Genomic DNA, 19398 nt, shown 5'->3' with positions numbered 1-19398 from the left:
TCTGCCTATTACTGCCCAATCACCGTTTTCTCAGATAGATCCACTTGAAAATCTTATAGAACAGCTGCGGGGAGAACTAGTATTTCTTAGATCTCAGGTGAGATTTCCTCCAAATTACGTTCCTGGGATTGCTTTTTCATTAACTCTTTTTTTGATTACTTCTCTAACAAAGTACTGTAAGTAGTAATTATAATAAGATTTTTTCATGTTCGCACATTAACCCTAAATTATGCACATTCTATTTTTTAAAATTCTAAAAACGCAATACATTTGATGTGAACTCATTGGCTTGCCTAATTTATTAAATATTTCTTCAGAATGAAGTCATAGCACAGGATTTATTGATCAAGGATGCACAGAGTAGAAATGCAGAAATAGAGCTTGAACGTCATAGGAGCCAGGCAGAGCAGGTAGGGTAAAGGCAGACCATCAAAACAGATGATCGTGGTACTAAAGACAAAAACCTTCGTTATATGTTTGCTTTTTGCCATGGGTGTGGGGGGAGGGAGGAAATGGGAGGGGGATCACCATCTGTTTTACATTTTAGATTTTATTTGATTTTTATGACTGCTGCTCTGTCTCTATAGCTTTGGTATGTAAAACCTCAGTTGAGCAAACTTTTTTAAAACTTCGAAACTGTAAATTATTGTGATAATTTTATTAAAAAAAACAACTTTATTCTCTTTATGTTTTGTTCAGAATGAATTTCTTTCAAGAGAACTAATTGAAAAGGAAAGAGATATAGAAAGAAGTAGAACAATAATAGCCAAATTTCAGAATAAATGTAAGTTACTATTATCTCTTATTTTTCTATACTTATTTATCCTATACTGAAAATCATGAATCTGAAAAGACTTTGAAACATTCTGTTTTCTAATGTGTTTTAGCCTTAATTACCTCCATAATGTATAGATGTTATTTTTTCTCATTCATCGTTTTGGTTTGCCTTGCTATATTTATTTTCAGAGAATGTTCTTAGTCTGAATTTTTTGTGATCATATTTTATTTCTTTTGTTCTCTAATGAAAGTAAACAAATTTTGAAAAATTTAATATAAAGTGAAGGCAAAGTATGCTTATGATTTATTTCTTTGAGCTTTGAGAGATGTATATGCATATAATTTCAATAGATGTATCATTTAGCTCAACTATATAATACATTGGATTTATAGTTGAACGTTTTTGGACATTTATTTACATTTGCATTTTACAAATGGTACTTTTACTGTATATGAAATATTTGTCATCTATATAAAGTAATTGTAAATTGTGAAAAAGATTTATTCATTCAATAAGAAAAATATGTCATTTTAGTAAAAGAATTAGTTGAAGAAAATAAACAACTTGAAGAAGGTATGAAAGAAATATTGCAAGCTATTAAGGAAATGCAGAAAGATCCTGATGTTAAAGGAGGAGAAACATCTCTAATTATCCCTAGTCTTGAAAGACTAGTTAATGTAAGTTATTTTTTCATATTAATGGTTTCATTGCCTTTAAAGATGTTGTTCCACTGTGTACTGGTCTCTATAGTTTCTGATGACACATTTGCTATCATTTGAGTTATTGTGTATGTAAAGTGTATTTTTTTCTCAGGCTGCTTTCAAAACTTTGTTTGACTTTCACCAGTTTGACTGTAATGTGCCTAGTGTGTGTGTGTGTGTGTGTGTGTGTGTATGTGTGTGATGTGTGTATGCATTTATATATGTATATATGTATCTTGTTTGGGGTTTCCTGAGCTTCTTGAATCTATTTACTTGTGCTGTTCACCACAATTGGGAAGTTTTCCACCATTAATTTCTTCAATTATTTTTCTTTCCCATTCTCTCTGGGACTATAGTGAAACATGTTAGACCTTTTGATATTATCCATAGGTCCTTAAGACTCTGTTCATTTTTTTTCCCTTAATTTTTTATCTTTTTTCTACTAATTGAATAACTGATACTAATTTTCTTCGAGTTCATTGATATTTTCCTCTGTCATCTCCGTTCTTCTGTTTCAAAAGTCAGCATGAGACCAGGGAGAGTTTTTACGCATAATTTGGAACTCCCTTTTATTGGCTTTTTCCCCCCTGGGATTCCCTTCTCACTTACCTATGTCTTTGTGACCTGTCCTCTGGTTTTCTAGGCCAGAAAGATGACAGGTCACTCATTGCAGCTGCAGCTTGCCCTCAGAGTAAAGCCTTAAAAATGGTAAATTCACTCCTTGCTGGTCCTGTCTTTCAAATTCCTAGTCCCCTCCAAAATCTCTTGCTTTCTTTTATTTCCTAGAACCTTTAAGTAGTTGTTTCTGTATTCACTAGTTAGAAGTCGGAGGGTAGGTCTGGTAAGATCTTTTGCCACAAACCTAGAAGTGTAATAGAGTGTAGTAAGAATATTTTAAATATTTAAAGACTTAAGCATTGCTGAAGGAAATATTTTAGGCATGAAATAATTCTCTATTTATATTTACCTTATAGGGACTTAAAGTTTAACGGTATTAATGAGTTTTTGTTACATAAACTTGAATAAAATACCCATTTTAGATTCAGATTCTTAATATGTAATTTACATAATCTGAACATATTTAGCATACATTACTATATTGTTTCCCAAATTTGTGCTTAATTTAAATAGGGAAAAAAATTCTCATTCATTGAATTGCTTTTTAATGATAACTAGTCAATAGCTGAATTTTTTTTAGCACTGTATTGTTAGCGGAGTGAGAGAGATAGAATGAGAATGAGAGAATACTGGTATGTTAAAAGCTTCCTGAGGCAAGAAAATCATTCAACAAAATTTATGAGAACCATTTGATTCCTTCTATATGTTACGCATTCTGACTTTCCTTCTCTGGTTGGTGATTGTTTTGCTTCTACTTCTTTGAATGTCTGAAATAATTCTTCATGTTTTCTTATGTGAACATCTTTTGTCTATGATTCTACCCACTACTAATACTGTCTCAGATCCAACTTTATTTGCTAAGGGAAACTACTTAGTGACCAAATACAAACAGAATGAATAGCACAGGAAATTCTAACTTCTATTTTAATCAACAGCCTCTGGCCTCCCCTGGACCACTGCTTCCATAGATTTTATATGCTTCTATTCTGGGTTTTCATTCTTTTTTTCTGATTCATGTGCCCTGTCTAAAATTCACAAATGGCGTAATATACCTCCTCTAGGAAATCTTCAGAACCATTGACACTTTAGATCATGCAATTCTGGTTAGTGCTATAGTTTTCAATGCCTCTAATCACCATCTAATTCAGTCTTATTTTACCAAAATACATGAATACAACATAGTGCTGTTTCTTAGCAAGATAACTAACTAGACTAACTTGTTGTCCATCAGAGTACCTCATTACACCTACTTCTGTCTTCTTAGTATCCCCTAGAATTAATATGACTTACTACTCCACACAGGTTGCTCTTACCTCCTTATGATAAAGGGCTACTTGTATAAACCTGCAGCCTAGAGTTAAACCCCAGATCACCCTCCTCAGTAGATTACATTTGGTTTTACTCATCTTACCACTTTGTCTTTCTACCTTCATTTCTGAAATTTTACTTTGCATTTAACAGTTTTGTTCCATATAGTTCTTTAAAGTCCAGATATATTTATATGTATGTGTTAGGTAGACGTGTACATGTATATTTATGTATGCCATTGTTGGAGAATTAGGGCCAGTGAAGCCATTGTGATATTTTAATATTTGACATTATTTTTGTTTATCCAGCACTCTTGGATAATACTATGTTATTATACTTTGCTTCTGTTGCCATGTATGCTTCAACTGTGAGGAGAGGTCACAATGCAAAATTCACCTAATTGAATGTAGTAGCTATTTCATTCCTTTGCTCATGCTTTAAATTCACATGCTGCATAGTTTCAAAGCATCTGTATCTCATGTTGGCTGTATAAAAACCTTGTAAAGTGGACAGAGCTAACATTATTTCCTCTTCTTTAGAGATCAGGCAGCTAAGGTATAACAAATTTAAGTCATTTGCCCAGCTAGTAACAGATTCGTTAAGATTTGAACCCTAGTCATCTTATTCCTGTCCAGTTGCTTTACTAGTCTACCAGTCTATAAGATCAGCTGCTTGTTAATTGTTATAATGAAGTAATTACTATGCTTGGTAATACTGATGTAAGTTAAACTAGAGTTTTATAAGTTTAAATTCATAAGTAAAAAATAGATTTGGCATATATTTTTTTTATTATCATGGCAATGGGAATAGTCAAATGCTTCAATTAAGCAAATTTTATTTAAAGGTTGTTTTTTTTCATGATTTAAATATTTTTCTTCACATTTCTTAAATATAATCGAAATATACTAGGCTATAGAATCAAAGAATGCACAAGGAATCTTTGATGCTAATCTGCATTTGAAAGCCCAAGTTGATCAACTTACTGGGAGGAATGAAGAATTAAGACAGGAGCTCAGGGAATCTCGGAAGGAGGCTGTAAATTTTTCTCAGCAGTTGGCAAAGGCAAATTTAAAGGTGAGGATTTTATCAAAAGAAAACGCACTAAGCATATGAACATAGGTTTAAGCTGAAACTTTTTTTTTTTAATGACTACCTTATGAGAAAATGTCCCTTGAATTAATTCTTTCAACAGTAAGAAAACTCCTGTTTGGATATTTCTTATAAAATGAAGTGGAAAAACAAGTGCCTCATAAAACAATACAAAAATTCTAAGTGCATACTAGGCATTTCTAAGTAGAAATTAAATTACGGCTTAATTAATCTTTGGCGGGGCATTCATTTACCTACTTTTTAAAAATATTCAGTGGAAGTGGAAGTTACTGCTTTTAAATTTGTCTTTGGGTGTAAGAGATGTGATTCTCATTGCTGAACTGTTTGTTTCCAGGTAGATCATCTTGAAAAAGAAATCAGTCTTCTACGGCAATCCGAAGGATCAAATGTTGTTTTTAAAGGACTGGACTTACCTGATGGGATAGCACCATCTAGTGCCAATATCATTAATGCTCTGAATGAATATTTAATACATATCTTACAGGTACTGAAAATTTTACATGTGAATAACAAAATAATTGACAGTATATTTTAAAATTTAGTCATGCATTATTAGAATATTAACAGTGAGATATTTTAATGGATTTTGATGTTAGATGGAACGTTATGAATAAAAGCATTTTATTCCATTCATCAGCACGAGAAGCATGCTGTGCACACATCTTGTTCACATGAGTGTTACTCGTATCAAATGTATGACTGACAGAATAATATGCAGCTGCTGTAAGGTAGTAATGTGTAAATGAGTTCAGCCCTTTTATTTATTACTTTTTGGAAAAGCAATTCAAATGAATAAAGTCTGACACAGCTTTTTCGTGTAATGATTAAAATTGTTCCTTTTTTGTATTAACTGAAAGAAAAAGCTTTTAAACGCAACTTTCTTCTATCTCTTTCTTCCCTTTACCCTGTAAAGTGTTAGTTAATCCATCAGCAGGTTAAAGGGTACTGTTTGCCCTGTGTTTCTCTCTCTGTTTTGCCATCTGTATCATGGTCGTTATTAATGGCCCTAATGAGAGATGGTTTTCAAAATTTCATTTGAAGCGTGAATGCCTGTAACATCACATACACTGCAGTATAATTACAAAGATGCGCTCAAAGTAAATGAAACTGTTTTTGATTTATAAGCACTTCTGTTTCTCTTTATAGATAATCCATTTCTGAATACGCTTGAGTTAAGATTATCCAATTTTTTTGTTTATATTTGGAAATTATGTTAATGTTTTTCTGAATAATAAAATTGTATGTTATCTGAGTCTGGAAGGGACAACTTTACTTATTAGAGCATTACTTTATAATTTGTGTTATACATTAATCTTAAATTCATAATTTTAGCACTCTATGATTTCTCTCATCTGTAATATGGGGACACTGTCACCAAGTAATGGCGTTATGGTATTGTCATGTTGAGATTACATTCATTTTTTTCCCCATGTTTATGTAAAAATCACGATAAACACTGGTAGAATAAAGAGCGCCGACTGGCAATCTGAAAACCTGTTCACAGGAGTAAAACAGGTACTTGGACTCTCAATCCAAGGCAGCATGGAGTGAGGGAAGTAGCAAGGCCTTCTGAGTCAGATATCTGACCTCCAGTGTTGCGTCTGCATGTATGTGAAGCACCTGGCACCAAACTTGGCATATGTGCTTAAGAAATGGTTGCCAAGGGTAGTGCTAATGAGTTTTAATGTTTAGTAAGTAACTTAATCTTTCTAAGTCTCAGTTTCTTCATCTTTGAAATGAAATAATTGAAAAGGATAATTCAAGGGGAGGCATGTATGTACTATATGTTCACAAAAGGGTATGTGGGTTTGACTAGAGGTGAGTTTGCAACTACTGTATCTGACAATTTGTGTGGTTACTATAACTATCGTATATGAAAAAAATTAATTGTATCTGTTTTAAAGGACTGCTCTTTTACATATATGGCCTCATTCCATATGCCTTAAACTAAGATGTTCAAAATAATCATAGAAATGATCTGTACTGCTTATGGTTTTGGTGACTATTCTTTATATATTTTTCAATAATCTTGTCAGAATATGAATTTCTACCTTCAAATTTAATATGTATTCTGATGCTTTTTTTCATTCTTATTTCTAAACCCTTTTTTAGGAACTAGAATATAAAGAAAATAAATTAAAGAATTTAGATGATTCCCTTGAAGACTATAATAGAAAATTTGCAGTAATTCGTCATCAACAAAGCTTACTATATAAAGAATATCTAAGGTAAGTGTTAGCAAAACTTTATAAATATAATTGCAGGCTATTCTTATTAATGATGAAAGTAACATAAAAAATATTTAGATATTTTGTTTTACCCTTCCCTCCTGCCTCTTCCCCTCAGCTTTGTATGTGTCTTCAGTTTATGTACCTATAAAATTCTGTGATAGTGATACCTTTTTCATAGGGTTGTTATTGAAACAAGTGAATTATATGAAAATGCTCATATTTGAGCATTTCGTAAATGTCATGGCACATATGAACACCTTGTAAGTGTCAGCTGTCAGCATCATTTTTCATTATCACCATGATAATTATTCCTATATTTTCATAGGGAACTAATGCATTTCTCCTTATCTCTGCCATCCCACAATAGAACAACTTCCTTAGTAGTAATTAGAATACATGATGAAAGGTGATTTAAACTCTAGGGGTGATTATTATCTGATCTAACGAGAAACCCACAGCCAATTAAATTGTAGGTCATATTTAGGGATATCACGGGCTAGGTCATATTATCTACTGTGGTTATAAAATACATATAGGAGTTCAAACAAGATGGAACCATTTTTCCCATTGAAAAAGAGGGGCATTTTTTTCCACATAACTTTTTATTTTCGGATGAAAGTTTTTTTCAGAGTCCTCTGGCACTTTAACTCAGATCTTATTAGGTAGAATTGGGCTGATGAACTGTCCAAGTTTGAACCATTCAGTGGCAGAGAGAATGATGACACCATAATTGTTATATGCCAAGCAGATTGCAGATAACTGGAATAGCTCTTGGGTAGGCAATCTCTTGGAAAGGTGTCTGACATACCTTCTCTTAGGTCTAGTGACTTCTAATTTTGTTTGTATGCTAAATATTTTGCAAGTGTTTGACACTCAAATTTAAAAGTAAGATCAGAATATTGAAACTTAATGTCCACAATTAGTTTGGCATATTGATTATTTTCGTAATGGTTTTCTATTTTTAATCAAATATTTATAAGATTCAGCTGCAATTTTTATATTGTAACAATTATAGAGTGATGATTTATGGAATAATTAAAATGATTTTATAAGATAATGTCTTTATCTTGCATTTATTAAATAAAAATACAACTTCCAGGCTAAATCCTTTGTGAATGGAATTTTGACTTTCTTGTGTTATTAGGTACTGAGTAGCTATGATGCCTCTTGTTTTATGAAAACTTTAAATTTCCATAATCTAAAGTTATCTCTTCCTGCACTTAAATATGTTATTGGGTTTACTCTATTGCCATTTTTATTTTTTTAAGTGAAAAAGAGACCTGGAAAATAGAATCTGAAACAATGAAAGAGGAAAAGAGGAAACTTGAGGATCAAATCCAACAAGATGCCATCAAAGTAAAAGAATATAATGTAAGTAAAATCAATATACAATATTACACAAACTAAGATAGCTAGATTCAACAAGTAATATAAATGTGTCTTTGTGCAGAATTTGCTCAGCACTCTTCAGATGGATTCGGATGAAATGAAAAAAACACTTTCAGAAAATAGTAGAAAAATCACAGTCTTGCAAGTGAATGAAAAGTCACTCATAAGGCAATATACTACTTTATTAGAAATGGAGCGACGACTTAGAAAAGAAAATGAGAAACAGAAGAATGAATTGATATCAATGGAGGCTGAAGTTGGTGAAAAAATTGGGCGTTTGCAACGATTTAAGGTATACCCTGATTGTTTTTCATCTATAAGAACTTTCAAACATGAAGAAGAAAGGATAGTATAATGAACATCTATCATCTGGATTAATCGTTAGCATTTATTAACATTCTGCCATAATTACTTCATCTGTTTTTGTAGAAATATTTAAGTTGCAGACATTTCTCTCCTAAATATTTTCGTGTGCATCTCTAAAATCAAAACCGTTTTTTACATAACCACAATAACTTCATTACACCTAACAAAATTAACAATAATCTCTTACATTATCTAATGTCCAGACCACTTTCACATTTCCTTAGTTATCCCAGGATCCAATCGAGGACCCTGCATTGTATTTGAATGTTTGATCCAATCAAGGAAGCTGCATTGTATTTGAAGTCTTTTCAGTACAGACTCCCCCTTTTTTTCCCCCACTCTGAAAAATGCTGACGGCTTATATGATTTTTTGTGTGTGTAATTTTACTTGTTCCTGGGCCATTGCATTTACTAAAGTTCCCTCTGAAGCCTTTGTTATATTCAGGTTAAATATTTTTGGCAAGAATACTTCATAAATAATGTTTCTTTGTTTTATGAATAATACCTTATATTGTATCGCTCCAAGAGTGTCTTGTAGTCCCATATTTCATGGTTGATTACTCTATTAATGGGGAGATATATCAATTATTTTATGATTTTACTTAATTGGAGATATTTTATTACCATGCAAATAACCAATTCTTCTTTATCTCTCCTAATAGTGTTGGTATCCACTGATGGTTATTGTTGCCTAATGCAGTTACTTCATTAGGAGTTGCAGAAATTATGGTTTTCTAGTTATATTATGCTCTCTACATTTAATAGCAGATATTCCTTTGTAAAACAAAGAGCTTTCCCTTATTAGCCCAGGTATTTGGCTATCTTGAAGTGTGTAGTTCCTACTAGAAAGGAAAGATAAAAATCTTCATTCTTTCCTTTTAGTGACCAGTTTTCAGAATGCAGAGTTGGTGTACTCAGCTTCTACCTGTTCCCCCGCCCCCCAAATTTATTTTCTTTAAGTGTCACAACAGAATCACACACTTCAAAAATACTCACTATGTTTTAACAGTTGGAATCATTGTTCTTTGATCTCAACTTTGGCCAATGGGAGCCTTTTGACAAGGATCCATGAAGGCATTTAGATACCAAAAGTCTGATCACTAGGTGTCATTGTTCTTGGAGTGTCATGGTCCTGCTCCCTTTCAGTGGACAAGTTAGGAAATACGTGTATGTTCAAATCATGAGTTCATATTGTTATTTCCAATTCAAATATAATAGTACGAGGTAAATAGATAGTATGTGGCTTTTAGTAGTAAACCTTTGATTTTGTACTTTTATTTCTGTATGCAATGCTACCAGATGTAGTTTAAACTTTCTTTATAATTCTTTTTTTTTTTTTTTTTTTTTTTTAAGAACATCTCTTACTAAGGATGTATGGTCAAGGTGACATATACTTCACTAACTGGAAATCATTCCTTTTTTGTGCTTATGCTATATATTTGGTATATACAGTTAAGCTCATTTATGTTGCATTATTTTCAATTTCAGGGATTATTTTTTTCCTATTTTAAAACTGAATTTAAATATAGAAGATATACATGTTCAAAAGATACAGTCAGAAAAATCTTCTGTCCTTGTATCCGTTCACTCCTTCTGCCCCACCCCTATTAGATAACTGATTCACCTTCTCATATTTCCTGTTGTACATATTAACAAACAAAAACATGCGTGCCCTGTGTTCTCTTCAGTACCTTGCTTTATTTATATCTGATGTTATATAGCTTCTTTTAAACATGTATATGTTCAGATGACATGTCTAAATTTACATAGGATCATATAAATAGAAGAGTAAAATTAAAATAAACTCGAGCTCCTTTCCATCCCTTTTAAATAGCAATGGGTGAAGTTATTATGCTAATAAACCTATTTTCAATGTGATCTTAAAGCTTAAACCTGATGCAACAAGAAACCTGTTGAAAAATTAAAGCTATTTTTATTTGGACACATACCAAGGAAATTTTGAGACTTAGGAAATGTTCTTGTTTTATTTTTGTGTTAGGTTTTGTAGAATATACTTTCCTTAGAGTATTATAGATGTAGTAGCTACTGTTGAAGGGAAAAAAAGAACTAGAATTTTCTTCCTCTTCAACCTGGATTTTTTTTCCCTCTCAACAATTTGAAAGGCAAAAAAGGGTATTTTTAAGGGATGGGAAACATAACCTTCCCTGCCCTCCTCAAAGAATAAGTGAAACTGAATCCCAAGGATACTGTAGAATAGTGTGTGTTCATTTACATGGAGAAGAAAAGTTGTCAAAATGGGATCTGAAGCACCATTACAAATATTTTTTTCCTCATTATTTCAGAATGAACTGTAACTATAAATTCCTTATTAACTTCCTCACTTCATAAATTTGATTTTTCCTTGCACTACCTCTTTATCAGTTAACTTTGGAGAGAACTGAAATTCAGGCATTTCTTTTTGGTATTAATACAGTGCCTTTCAATACTGGCTTTTTGTAGCTGTGCAGCTAATTAGTAGAACATGAGACAAGTAACTTAAAGGCTTTGATATTATTTATTACAGATAGCTACGAAGGAGAGAATTTTTTCTCCCTAAATGTTTCCTTCCTGTGACCAAAAATTTTTGTTTTATTATAGTTTGTCTTTGTAGCTATAGTAAGCAGAAATAGCTAAGCTGTAAAGGTTACTTGTGGTAATGCTAATTTTGCCATTTAGGTGTCAAATTGCAAGATATTTTTTAATCTTAAGAAATTTAGAAAAGGCAGCTAAAGATACATTCTGTGTGATAAATATTTTCTTGCTGCTGTGTATTATGCTTTGCTCGAATTAACTAAATTTCATTTTATGATGGTAGCAGTTATAAAAGGAATTACTTTACTGTTATTTTTATTATGACTAAATATTCCCAAATAATATTATTTCTTATATGAATGAAATTAATCATGATAGCAATATTTTTTCTTACATGAGAATTCTTATTTTTTTAAATGATTCTAAAATCTGTTTTGATTTTGGTTGCATTATCTTTCTCAAAAGTGGCTAGTGCTTCACCAGAAAAAAATACACCAACTTAACTCAGTCTATTTTTATTTACATAGGAAATGGCCATTTTCAAGATTGCAGCTCTCCAAAAAGTTACAGATAATAGTGTTTCTCTGTCTGAACTAGAATTGGCCAATAAACAATACAATGAACTGTCTGCTAAGTACAGGGACATCTTGCAAAAAGATAATATGCTGGTTCAAAGAACAAATAACTTGGAACACCTACAGGTAAGTTTGTTTGATCCTTGAACCTTGTGATGTCAGCCATTTTTTCTTTGGCGATATCTATAAGTGCAGAATAACTTCTGGACAACTTAATACAGGTCATCGTCCTTAGCTCCTTTGCAGGATTTAGCTGACTCAAACCTCTTTCTACCTGGCACTGAAAAAAGGAAAATGAACATGGGACAAATAAGATATTGTAATCAAACGAAGAAGCATCATTAAGTACTTATCCCTTTCTCTTACCTCAGTTCCCAGAATAAATTATTCTTTCATGGCCCCGGGCTTTTCTGTCCCTTGGGGTGGCTGTAGCTGAGAGTATATGAGATAGATATTAATGGCCCTTCCTGGACCATGAATGATCTCTGCAAATTCTCATTCTTATGGTAGAGATATAGAAGAGTTGGGTGGAGTATCATAAATTTTATTCAAATAGTCCATGAATGTAGCCCAGACCCTTTGTAGTTCTCTTCTAGCCACTTAACCTCCATAACTTTTAAGTAGGCAAACAAGGTCCTGATTTGTTCATCTTCCTCATCAGAAATAGGGGTCTTTTGGCTTATTATTCTCTTTCATAGTTCTTTCATGGAATGGGATGAGATCAAATTCTGTTGGCTCAAAAGCCTTTACTTGCTTAGGGAGATACATTTAATAAAAGCAAACATTGTTCTCAATAGCTTTCAATGACTCCTACAAAATTACCTGTTATTATTTATTAATACTAACTAGAAGTAATCGTGATCAGTTTACTTTTTACTTTTCTTGCCAGAGAGATGATTATGTTAACTGTGATAGAAAATTCTGAATATTTAGGTGTAGTAATACTTTTCTTTTTTTTTCATTTTTGATGTCCTTTGTCCTCTCCTCTCTATCATTAGAAAATCCTAGGTAACAAATCTCCTGTAGATAACATACCAATGAGTAAACTTTATCTGTTTTTCCCAAAGAATATTTTTCATCTTTCCCCAAAATTTAAGAAGTTTTGTATTTGTATTAGATGCCTTTCCTTTACTTCTAATATCTGTTATAATTCTGAACGTATATCTACCCCTATGGGCAATGTCTTAGTTTGAGTTTTGTTTTTTTACCTCTGCTGTGCTGGTCTTGACTTATGTCCCTATCTCCAGTGTTATGTCTTCTTACTGCCACTAGAATCGTAATTCTAAACATGAATCTGACCATGTCACTCCCTTGCTTAAAACCTGTCAAAAGCTGCCAGTCACTTAAAGAATAAAAGTCAAGTTCCTTTTGTGATTCGACTTCACTTACTTCGCGTCATCTTCTGTGATGCTCTAAGGAGTTTCACAATTTATGTTTTAGAAACTGAACTACTAGTTTTCTCCAACAGAGCCTTTTTTCTAACATATATTTTTTTGTACATGCTCTTTTCATTGGTCTAGAAGCCCTTCCCCTCTCCAAGTTTATCTGCTCAGTGAATTTCTATTCATGTTTCAAAACTTTGTCCAGATATTTAATTTTTTTCTGAAGCATCCTTCTTTATAGAACAAACTCACTGTCTCTGTCTATATTAATTCTGTATCTTGTACCTAGTTCTGCTATTTATATCACGTCATATTATATGTGTTTATATGTCTGCCACCCCTACTGGAATATAATAAGCCTCTTGATATCAAGAACTCTACTTAATTTATTTTTTTTTTGTGTTTAATACCTTCTCTTTGGCACAGAGTTAGAATTAGTAAATGTTGACCTCAGACAGTGATTAATGGTGTAGAACCATGGTGCAAAGATCATAATATATGGTGACTAGGAAATCACTGATGCCTTTTAAGAGTAAGTAAAGTTTCATGAGAATAAAGGTGATTAAAATTGAATTTCAGAATATAAAGAACAGTGAGTGATAAGGAAATACAAAAACTAAATGGGTGATAAGGCAATAGAAAACCTGGAAATTTGATAAAAGAAGAAAAGAGACAGAGACATGTATTAAAGTAGAATCAAGAGGAGGATTTGTTTTGTTTTATCGCTTTTGAAAAATGAAACCAATGAAGTTTGAGGGGAGAGGGAAAGAAAACTTAGAGCCAAAAGGGAAAGAATGATTGAAGATTAGAGATAAGAATGGTAATATGTGAGGGTGAAATACCAGGGCAGGGGGGTGAAAATGGGAATCTAGTAAGACCAGAGTTTTCCTTTGAAGGAGGAAGTAAAAGGGAAAAAAAAGAATATTTAAAATACTCTAAGCCCTCTTTTGTTTTTCTCCTATGCATTTACAGTATTTAGAACTGGAGAACTGGACTGTAATTGTGCATGTTATGCGGAAGTCAAGTTTGTTATCTTGCTTTTCTTTTCATCATAATATCCCCTTTTTAAAACAAATCTCACTACACTTTTTTATTCTTCTTCTTAATGCTTATTACCTGACATTGTTTTATATATTGCCTTATTTTCAAACTACTCCACTGAAACAGAAGTTCTAGGTTGGAATTTGTTTACCATTGATATCCAGTGCTTATAATACCTGGCACATAGCAGGCATTTGTTAAAAAAAAAAAAAAAAAAAAAAAAGAAAAAAGAATAAACGAGCTTAAAATATTATACTAACGTGCCAACTCCTTTATGTCTACAGCCTGAATTCTCAGAGCTGTTTTCTACTGTATGGAATTACCTACTTTTCAACTCATGTTTCAAGGAGATCTAAAATTTAACATATCCAAAATGAACTCTTGATGTCTATTTTTCTCAGAGTCTTTTCTGTTTCAATATGTGCTACTATTATCTACTCAGTTAAGGCAGATACCTTAGAGTTATGCCCTAATCACACCTTTCCTCTGTCATTTTTAGTCCCCAAATGTAATGAATTCATGTGTCCTCTTTTCTCCATCTTCACTGCTATTATCCTAGTCCAAATCAACCTCATCACTTATTTGGACTTTACACTATCTTCCTGAGTACTTTCTGATTTCTCTGAGTACCCTTTGGTTTATTCTCCACATTGCATCCAGAACAATTGTTTAAAACTTCCATCTTAGCACCTTTAAATTATTTCCTGTTATTCCTTAAGTTAAATTCCGGTTCCTTCTCTTGACTTAAATTCCAGTTCCACGCTTTCTGTTACCTCTCAACTTTGTCTTATACCACTCTTCACTCTTCTTTTTGCTCACTATGTTCCAGTCCGCCAGCGCTTCAAACTCTTTCCTCCTTTGCAGCATCTGGGTTTACCAGTCCATCATTTCTTTCCATGACGGCTTCTTGTCAAGATTGGCTCCTTCTCACCCCTTAGGTTTCAACTTAAATACCACCTCTTCAGTGGTTAATGCCTTCTTTAACCACTATCTAGATATGCCTCCTTTTATTATTCCCTGGGTCCATATTCTCTTTCTTTCTATGTCTTGACATTTTTAACGAATGTTTTGTTGGCTTACTTGTTTACTGTCCGCTGCTTTCCACACCGTTCCCAACTCCTGCCACACACACATACCCAAGACACCACATGGAAGGCCTGTGAAAGCCAGAATCTTGTCTGTTTCTTTTCACCATGAACATGTAGCACCTGTCACTGATGGCATGCTAGGGATGCTCAGTAACTATCTGTGTGATTGAGGGAAGTAAATACTGGCTTGTGAAGGTTACGAAGCTCTGAGTATTCTAGCTTGGCCACAGTAAACATGGCAGAAGCTAATACTCAGTTTTGGGCCACGTATTGGATACACAAGATTTTGATTATTTTAAAATAATATTTTATATTGTGTGTGTGTGTGTGTGTGTGTGTGTGTGTGTGTATCCATATGTGTGTATATGTATATATGTGTATATTTATATATATGTGTATATATATATATACACACGTTTATTACATGTGGGAAAACTTCTAATTTTGTAAAAAAAACTAAATTGTGAGTTTTAGGCGATAGTATATAAACTTCAGACACTGTCATTTTTGTGGTTTTAGTCTGAATTATAATGGAATTTCTCAGTGACGTTTCTGTTTATTCAGTGTGAAAATGTATCCCTAAAAGAACAAATGGAGTCTCTGAATAAAGAATTGGAGATTACCAAGGAAAAACTTCATACTATTGAACAAGCCTGGGCGCAAGAAACTAAATTAGGTAAGTATTATGACTCTGATAATATAAAATGATTAAGATCTAACAGTGAATACTTTTCAATTAAGGTTCCTTTTTTGTACCAGATGAAAAGGAAATATTTTGATAAAAATGAACTCTCTGCCTAACAGTTTAATTTAGCAGGCACTTGATGAATAATTTTGTATTAATCCCTACCAAAATTTGCTTTTCAGTTGTTAAATTAGATTTGTTCCAAATGAAACCATATGTTAAAATTTTAAGACTAATTTAGCTGTTTCGAACCATTTGACTATCAAGACTGGTGATAATTTTGAAATATTTGCATTTTTGGGGAAAATCTGCATTTTAATGACAGTATTATGAGTTCTTTCACTATGTATAAAGTTATATTAAGAATACAGCATTTGATATTTTTAAATGAAAAGATCACCATATGGTATAAAAAATTTTTAAATAATTTATATTACTCAATAGGTCCATTACTATATTGGCAGTTTTTGTATTACCGTCTATGTGTTAACATATTGTGTATACTTTAAATTATAATAAACGTGTTATTATATGCCATATTCATTTAGTATATATCAAAAAATTTCCATGTTTTCTTCATTATAAATATTCATGCAGTATCTCTGTTTGAGTGATTAAATCACTGGCTTTTCTTACTTTTGCTATTGCTTATGGTGCTACAATAAACATTTTCGTATATATCTAGCAGAGATATTACTGTCTCGGAGGGCAATAAAACCTTTGTGGCTCCTGCTAGGGTTTCCATATTAGTTTTTCAAATATTTATCCTAGTTTATAGTACTTAAATCATTTTATGTCACTAGCATTGTGCTTTATAATTTTCAAATAAATTTGCTGCTTTGGTTAAGATGTTTTTATGGTTTGTTTTCCAGACCTTGGCTCTATCCAAGGTTTCTCTAACTAAATAAAGCTATGTTGTTTAGTTGGTAAGTTAGGCATGTTATTTAGAGGGACCTAAAATTTTGGGAATTATTGGGAGTCCATTGGGAGTTATTGGGAGTCTAAAATAAGCTACTTTTAGAATGTAATTTTTAATTTATTAAGAGATTTGAAGTGAATTGACTTCCATGTAGCTCCTACATGAATAAAGATCCCATTTAAACTAAGATACAAAAAAGAGTACTCCATCACATTTTAGTAAGCTCTCGGTTTATTTTACCCTGCTGCTCCTTAATAAGGTCTGAATTCCCTATGTAGAAATTCCTGAATTTTGCAATCCCTTAATCTCTCCCATACATGGCTTTATATAACCGGAGTTTTAAAAACTTTTCTTATTTCCTATTGTCCTCATATCTTTGCTTTAAAATGTCACGTTATTAGCTTTTCTTGTCCAGGAATTTGTTGGTATTGGACTGGTATACCACTCTCTCTCTCAGAAAGCTCCAAACACAAGAATATACAGACGGCTAATCTGCTGCATTCACTGTGACGTGCCTCTCCTCGTTATCAGAGTTTAGCACGAAAATGAATGGAGAAGGGGTGTCATGTGCAGTTTTTTTTTTCCCCTTCATTCATGGTATTTAGGTTCACCCGAATGAGTCCATTCCGTAATGGACTGCTGTACTAAGACTTTTCGCTTCTTTGTGTGATCTGTTCCTATTATTTGATCACTGATTTTAGCATCTATTCTAAAATCATATATTTAACGATAAAACAGAACAAATTGAAGGACTTCTTACAAATGAGGCAGGCACCAAACAGTATTTTTGCTTGTTTTAAAAATATGGATCTATTTCTTGGAGCAACTCAGTTATGAAACTCAAGCTTAGACAGCTACAAAAAGAGGAGGGCCACTGGTACCCAGTGTTATAAAGACTATTCATAAATAAATCACTGCTTAATTTCTTAAAGAAATTGACTTCCGAGAGCATATGATTGATTTTCAAAAAAATAGAACACTACCGCATTGGGTTTTTTCCCTAGAGCATGTCTGTTATGCAAAGCAAAGGTATTAGTTTTCTCCTTCTCAAAAAATGACTAAAGTAACTAATTATAATCCTACGTGATGCCTTGTCACGGTAAACAGCGTTGTTTTGTGTTGTCGTTCTGCTTTCATTTAACCCCAGACTTTTGTGTCCAAAGACAAGCCATGCGACATTCACTATATAATCAGGGTACAATAACTGATCAACTAATTTAAAATATTTGATATGAGATATTTACAAAGGCGAAATAGTACTCATGGTTAAAAAAAAATTTAATGAAATCTTTAAGTTGCATGGCTTCATATTTTACTTTCAGCTTAACTCTGTGAGACTTTAAAAATAAAATAATTGCATTTATAAAATAATGTTTCACTGAGTTGCTTCTCTATAGTTTATGTCCTTTCAGTTAATAAAATATATTTATGTACCCTTTTTTGATTCTGTACATGTGACACCATCTATACTACATGTTTTACATTGTTGTTTCAGTAATCCTATGTGGAATAGTTTTTATTATCATTTGATTGATGAAGAATGAATGTTCCAGAGAGATTAAATGGGATTGGCAGCATGCAAACAGGAAGTAACAGAGCTATTACTAGAATCAAAAGATCTGTCATAATTTAAAAGGCTCATGTGTTATCCATTGAACCATATTGCCCCCTTATCAATGTCTAAAATATCTGGGATATAATTTTGATAGGAACAGCATGAGATTGACTTAAGTATTGTTGCATACAGGAAATGAACCTAACATGGATAAAACAAAGAAATCAATAACCAACAGTGAGATTGCTTCTATTTCAAAAAAAATCACTATGCTGGAGATGAAGGAATTAAATGAAAGGCAGCGGGCTGAACATTGTCAAAAAATGTACGAACACGTGAGGACTTCATTTAAACAAATGGAAGAACGTAATTTTGAATTGGAAACCAAATTCGCTGAGGTTTGATATTATCATTTTTATCATGTAATTAGAAAATAAGGAATTAGTCATGGTAGACATTGTGTTATATAAGAGGTTTGTTGGCATCTCTGAAGTAGCATATTAATGTAGTAGCTGTGTGTATGTAATTGATAAAAATAAAAGATGTATTTTTAAATCTGTAACGTTTAAAAGGAAAGATGTTGCTATGAATGAGTTCTTCTCACCAGCATTATATTATTAGATTTAATATACAAAACAAGTTATTTGCTTAATAATAGGATTGCCTTCCATTACCATCTGTTAATTTAACAAATAATTACCGAATGCCTCTTATATTCCAGACACTGTATAAGGGCTGGAGTTATAGCAGGAAACAAAATACAGTAATCTCTGCTCTCAGGGACTTACATTTTATTAAGAGATTTTAGACTTTTTTGACATGATCAGAATTATTAAAGTGGCTGGCAATAAATACAGTTTGCAAAATATTCAATAGTTTATGATGAAGTAACTCTTGTATGTTTGGTTACCTTGAGAATTAGTATAATTTTCAAAGCATGTATGTCATTTTGTTTGTTTAACTGAGTCACTGAAAACATATTAAGATTTTATTAACTCATTCAGATTTATTTATAGGTGATATTATATAATGGAAGTAAAACATAATGAGTATACTGCATTCCCAGCAAATTAAGAATATCAGAGATTCAGATATTATTAGATTGTGAATTGCTTAATAT

At 32.4% G+C, this 19398-nt stretch overlaps 1 protein-coding gene across 2 annotated transcripts in view; it reads left to right on the top strand.

Annotated features, from left to right (window-relative positions):
- The window catches only part of CEP290 (centrosomal protein 290), an 88899-nt gene that overhangs the window by 28996 nt on the left and 40505 nt on the right, over positions 1-19398 (top strand). For both annotated transcript variants that reach the window (XM_033116923.1, XM_033116924.1), the window contains 10 exons: positions 700-784; positions 1313-1455; positions 4315-4479; positions 4850-4999; positions 6628-6743; positions 8015-8117; positions 8197-8427; positions 11561-11734; positions 15684-15795; positions 18471-18676. In XM_033116923.1, the coding sequence (XP_032972814.1) occupies positions 700-784; positions 1313-1455; positions 4315-4479; positions 4850-4999; positions 6628-6743; positions 8015-8117; positions 8197-8427; positions 11561-11734; positions 15684-15795; positions 18471-18676 (1485 nt within the window). The remainder of the gene's footprint in view (positions 1-699; positions 785-1312; positions 1456-4314; positions 4480-4849; positions 5000-6627; positions 6744-8014; positions 8118-8196; positions 8428-11560; positions 11735-15683; positions 15796-18470; positions 18677-19398) is intronic.

The sequence above is a fragment of the Rhinolophus ferrumequinum genome, chromosome 10 (assembly GCF_004115265.2).
Source record: "Rhinolophus ferrumequinum isolate MPI-CBG mRhiFer1 chromosome 10, mRhiFer1_v1.p, whole genome shotgun sequence".
NCBI lineage: Eukaryota > Metazoa > Chordata > Mammalia > Chiroptera > Rhinolophidae > Rhinolophus > Rhinolophus ferrumequinum.
This window is presented reverse-complemented; position numbering and strand designations above follow the sequence as displayed.